The 6075-nt window shown below is 50.7% G+C and overlaps 1 protein-coding gene across 1 annotated transcript in view; it reads right to left on the bottom strand.

Moving 5' to 3' along the window:
- The window catches only part of QRICH2 (glutamine rich 2), a 38078-nt gene extending 32084 nt beyond the window's left edge, over nt 1–5994 (bottom strand). The window contains exon 1 of the mRNA XM_075993983.1: nt 1892–5994. Within this exon, the coding sequence (XP_075850098.1) occupies nt 1892–2823 (932 nt within the window). The 5' untranslated portion in view covers nt 2824–5994. The remainder of the gene's footprint in view (nt 1–1891) is intronic.
- Between the last annotated feature and the right edge of the window lie 81 nt (nt 5995–6075).

The following is a 6075-nucleotide window of genomic DNA, read 5'->3' on the forward strand; positions in this document are numbered from 1 at the left end:
CCTTCCTGCTTCCCACCCTCCCCTAGGCTTTCTCCCTCATTGCTCCTCCTTTTTCTTCCAGGTGCAACCCCCCCCCAAATCTGGCAAACAGGGCTCTACCATATGCCCATGCGCCCAATTACCTTCTTTTTTTTTTTTTTTGAGACAGAGTCTCGCTTTGTTGCCCAGGCTAGAGTGAGTGCTGTGGCGTCAGCCTAGCTCACAGCAACCTCAGACTCCTGGGCTCAAGCGATCCTGCTGCCTCAGCCTCCCGAGTAGCTGGGACTACAGGCATGCACCACCATGCCCGGCTAAGTTTTTCTATATGTATTAGTTGGCCAATTAATTTCTTTCTATTTATAGTAGAGACGGAGTCTCGCTCTTGCTCAGGCTGGTTTCGAACTCCTGACCTCGAGCAATCCACCCGCCTTGGCCTCCCAGAGTGCTAGGATTACAGGCGTGAGCCACCGCGCCCGGCCCCAATTACCTTCTTGAGGGGAGTTGGCCTGTTTTGTGATTCCTGCTGTTTGTTGGAGGATACTTATGCTGAATGATTTGTGTGTACTTCTCCCTCCAAGAAAATAAAAGCTCAAGTGAAATCGTCCCCTGCCTGCTTGGGCTTGTGTCATAACCACAGGGAGATGGGGTCTCACTCTCCATCCTGACTCCTTTGCTCTTGGACTGGCTTTGTTTTTCAACACAATCTCCTATTTCTTCTTTTAAAAAGGGAATTCTGGCCGCGCATGGTGGCTCACGCCTGTAATCCTAGAACTTTGGGAGGCCGAGGCGGGAGGATCCCTTAAGGTCAGGAGTTTGACACCAGCCTGAGCAAGAATAAGACCCCATCTTTACTATAAATAGAAAGAAATTAATTGGCCAACTAAAAATATACAGAAAAAATTAGCTAAGCATGGTGGCGCATGCCTGTAGTCCCAGCTACTCGGGAGGCTGAGGCAGAAGGATTGCCTGAGCCCAGGAGTTTGAGGTTGCTGTGAGCTAAGCTGACGCCACGGCACTCTAGCCCGGACAACACAGTGAGACTCTGTCTCAAAAAAATAAAAAATAAAACAAATAAATAAATAAAACAGGAATTCCGGCCAGGCATGGTGGCTCATGCCTGTAATCCTAGCACTCTGGGAGGCCGAGGTGGGTGGATCGCTCAAGGTCAGGAGTTCGAGACCAGCCTGAGTAAGAACGAGACCCCCCCCCCTTTTTTTTTTTTTTTTTGAGACAGAGTCTTGCTTTGTTGCCCAGGCTAGAGTGAATGCCATGGCGTCAGCCTAGCTCACAGCAACCTCAAACTCCTGGGCTCAAGCAATCCTGCTGCCTCAGCCTCCCGAGCAGCTGGGACTACAGGCATATGCCACCATGCCTGGCTAATTTTTTCTATATATATATCAGTTGGGCAATTAATTTCTTTCTATTTATGGTAGAGATGGGGTCTGGCTCTTGCTCAGGCTGGTTTTGAACTCCTGACCTCGAGCAGTCCGCCTGCCTCGGCCTCCCAGAGTGCTAGCATTACAGGCGTGAGCCACCTCGCCCAGCCAGCGAGACCCCTTCTCTACTAAAAAATAGAAAGAAATTAATTGACCAATTAAAAATATATAAGGCTGGGTGCAGTGGCTCAGTGCGGTAAGTGGCGGGTGAAGCCAGGGTAAGCAGGCCCAGGAAGGAAGGGTGTGGGATGGAGCCGCTGGGCTCTCCAAGGTGGGATCTCTGGAGTCCTCACCTTGGGCGTCATCTCAGAGGACATGTTTTGCTGAGTTTCTTTCAGGACTTTCACATCTTCTATGACATCCCGAAGCAGCTCCATGGTCTGTAAGGTAAAGCATGGGCCACATGGGACCAGGCTGGACCAAGGCGCAGCGCCCCGTGGGTCTGGACTCAGCTCCCGCCAGGGCTGGAGGGCGACCTGGAGCGGCCCCCCTGTGCACTCACCATCTCGGGGGTGATCTCTGCCATGACTGGCCTGATTTGCGCCAGGGCGGCGTCCTTCATGCTTTTTGTCAGGCCTGTTTGCGCCTTCTCCTGCGACGGCCTAGGATGCGACAGCTTCTGCTGTGACGGCTTATGATGCGACGGCCTCTGCTGCGCTGGCCTCTGCTGCGATGGCCTCTCCTGCCACTGCGTCTCCTGCCACGTCATCTCCTGCGACAGCATCTCCTGCGATGACATCTCCTGCAGTGGCCTCTCCTGCAGTGGCCTCTCCTGCAGTGGCCTCTCCTGCAGTGGCCTCTCTTGCAACAGCCTCTCCTGCGACGGCCTCTCCTGCAACGGCCCCTCCTGCAACGGCCTCTGCTGCAACGGCCTCTCCTGCAACGGCCTCTGCTGCAACTGCCTCTCCTGCAATGGTATCTCTTGCAATGAAATGGACGCGAGCTTCTCCATCAGCCACTCCCGGGTGTCCGCGCCCAGCCCCTCGGCCTGGGACATGAGCTGCACGTGGCTGATGATGCCCTGCACCTGGCTGTCAATGGTCCTGAGCTGCTTGTTGAGGAACTGCACCTGGCCGGTCAGGTCCTTCATCTGGCTGTCCAGCGCCGGTGGGGTGGGCTTGAAAATGCTCCGCCTCCTCTCCCGGAGCGCGGCCACGGAGGCAGATGGCGCGGAGGTCCCCGAGGGCTGCTTGCGCAGCTGCTGGGCGCTGAACGAGGCCTGCAAGGACTCCTGCGAGCGGCTCTGCTCCGGGGGGGAGACGAAGGGGATCCGTGTGTCCAGCAGGTTGAGGTTCTTGAGCATGGCCACGATGAGCGTGTGCAGGGCTGTGAAGTTGACGGCACCCACCTCCGGGGTGCCGATGGCGAGGTCGGCCAGCTCGCGCAGGGAGACCGTGGGTACGGCCATCGCGGGCGGCGTCGTGCGACCGGTCAGGAGCGGTCCGCGCTCGCGGGGGCACAGGCGGCCATGCTCCCCTCACTCCATACCGCGCCTTGGGGCTTTTCGGGGGCCCTGCGAGGCCCCTGGGGCTCCCCTGCCCCTGGGCTCTTCCGCGCGCCCGAGCGACACCGAGTGACAGTCACAGGATGGAGCCTGGCCACTTCCGACTCCCGCCTCTGGGGAATCAGCGCCCACACCTCCCCGGCGGGGTCCAGGACGGGGTCTCCAGGCCGGAGCCTTGGCCCCCCACCGGTCGCGCCGGCGGACGTTTGGAACGCGAGGTGGCCCCGTTCGCGCTCCGGTTGTGAGGGCCCCCCCGCGTGCCCCGAGGATTCTGTCTGAGAACGCGCCCTCGCCAAGGGCCACCACAGGTGGGGGCCTTCTGTACTCAAAACGACCTCCAAAGTCACAAGGGAAGCCTCAGCCATGGCCCAAGGCGCCACTACTTTTTATTACTAGTAAACCTCCCCAAAACAGGTGCAAAAGGGCTGTGCCCCGGCATTTGCATTAGTGATGCGTGTTTTGGGGGTGAGGAGACTAAGATTCAGCTAGACCGCATCCATCCTCTTAACCTGGAAAGAACTGCCCGCTCTTACGGGGCCACTTAAGGATAGATTTAAGGGTATCATAGCAACCACGTTCTGTGGCATAAGCTGTGCCCACTACATAGGACAGTAGCACATGTCTAAGAGATGCAGTCCTGGGGCCTTGGCCCCTTGGGGACAGATCCCATATTTTGTTCAACCAAAGGTGAGGCAACTTGGAAAAGTGGCCCCACTAACCAGGTGTTTCCAGTTAGCCACAAGATGACCATCCTTTCTTGTGCTGCCCTAGCCTGATCTCAAAACACATTCATTTAGTCAAGTGCCAGCACTCAGCTCATTACAGGCAAGACTAGAGGAATCTGAAGGCCTCCATAATTTGAGGCATGACTTCCCCATATCCGATTCTTCCAGAAAATGTGTAAATAAAACTTCATAACAAGTACTGACATGCAGCAAAGCTACTCAAAGAAAACCTGCAAATGCGTCTGTACTTTGTAGTTGGTCCTCATCTGTGGGTTCTGCACCCTTGGGGGCTGGGGCGGGGTGACAACAGTTTTCTGTACTCAACATGTGGACTTTTTCTGGTCATTATCCCCTAAACAATACAACTATTTACCTTGTTACATATTGTAAGTAATCCACAGATGATTTAAGATACATGGGAAGATGTGCATAGCTTGCATGCATATACCACTCTTGTTTTAAGCAGGAACTTAAGCATCCATGGATTGTGATACCCAAGGGAGTCCTGGATCTAATACCCCCCCCAGATACTGAGAAACAACTGTATTAACAACTTGTCAAATTCAGATTTCTAGTTTAGTCTGAGTTGGTACTGTTTAATTGAAGGATTTTTGTTCATTATATTCCCAATACCTGGAGCATAATAGGCCCTCAACGACTGATATCAAAAATAAGTTCTGGCCGGGCGTGGTGGCTCACGCCTGTAATCCTAGCACTCTGGGAGGCTGAGGCGGGCGGATTGCTCGAGGTTGGGAGTTCGAAACCAGCCTGAGCGAGACCCCGTCTCTACTAAAAATAGAAATAAATTAATTGACCAACTAAAAATATATATACAAAAAATTAGCCAGGCATGGTGGTGCATGCCTATAGTCCCAGCTACTTGGGAGGCTAAGGCAGGAGGATCGCTTGAGCCCAGGAGTTTGAGGTTGCTGTGAGCTAGGCTGACGCCACGGCACTCACTCTAGCCTGGGCAACAAAGTGAGACCCTGTCTCAAAAAAATAAATAAATAAATAAGTTCTGAGCGGGGCAAAGTGGCTCACACCTGTAATCCTAACACTTTGGGAGACCAAAATGGGAGGATCGCTTGAGGTAAGGAGTTTGAGACCAACCTGGACAAGAGACCCTGTTTTTACCAAAAATAGAAAAACAAACAAACAAACAAAAAAACAACTTAGCTGGGCATGATGGTGTGTCCTATAGTCCCAGCTACTTGGGAGGCTGAGGCAGGCGGATCCCTTGAGCCCAGAAATCTGAGGTTGCAGTGAGCTATGATGACCAACAGAATAGGACTTTGTCTTGAGAAAAAAAAAAAATTGTTCTTTGTACTCTTTTATGCACTTATGCTCTTACCTTAGAATATGTAAAGAAAGGTCCCAAAGTAAAGCCGTGGGATGGAGAACTGGCTGTCCCGAGGTGCTAGGCCTGCCCACAGGTAAGAAAGACACTTTCTCATTTCCAAGTCCAGGGACCTTCCAGAATAATGCCAGCAGCCACATTACTACATTTTGACCAGAATGTCAGCTCCCAGAGTCCTCGCATGTTGATTTTTACATCCCTAAGGCTTAGTATCTTGCCAGGAACATAGCAGGACTCACTAAATACCAAAGGAAACGGTAGCATATTCTAATCCCAGGAACTACTGTATATTCTACTAGATACTTTTGCTAATTAAGTACATTTTAAAATTTCTACCCTTGGAGATATAGGAGAGAAAACATTAGCTGGAGGTATAAATGGAATTTTAGACTTGAAAAGGACCTCAGTTTTCAATTCCAAACCTCCTTTTTCACAACTAATGACAGAGCCCCAGAAAGACTACTCATCTGCCTGATGTTACAAACAAGAAGCAGCTCTTCCTCTACCATCACGCTAATTATCTGAATGATTGAGCTCTTTGCTCAAGTTCCCTTACTTGGTCTTCTAACAGTAGCTAGCCTACTTGTGTGCTTAAAAAACCTAATGTGCTGAAAATCTTGAATGTGGGTTGGGAGCTTTTCTTGTCATTAGGAAAGGGATAAAATACCAAGTAAACTTTTCTTTTTCCCACAGAGAAAAAACAATTGTACAAATATAAGAATTCTGCCTCTCAGGAGCGAACAGAACCAATAAGCAACTCTAATTCATTTCCCAGCAGACACTCCTCTTTCCTATGACATTTGGTCCTGAATTGGACCAGGCTCAAAGGTATAAAAAGCAATTCTACCTTTGCAGTAAGGCCTCCCTAGCAAAGGCAGTGCAAACTAGAATTGTGATGATGGAATTTAAAATGTTACAGGTTCTAATAATTAATAAAAAAATATAAATTTAAAAAAATGTTGGGAAGGGCCAAATGCAACCCTAAGTATTAATAATACAATAAACATGAGTGTTATGTATCACACAGGAAAAAGGACAATCATTCTATTTTTTCTTTAAATTTTAAATATATTA

The sequence above is a fragment of the Microcebus murinus genome, chromosome 18 (assembly GCF_040939455.1).
Source record: "Microcebus murinus isolate Inina chromosome 18, M.murinus_Inina_mat1.0, whole genome shotgun sequence".
In the NCBI taxonomy this organism is placed as follows: domain Eukaryota; kingdom Metazoa; phylum Chordata; class Mammalia; order Primates; family Cheirogaleidae; genus Microcebus; species Microcebus murinus.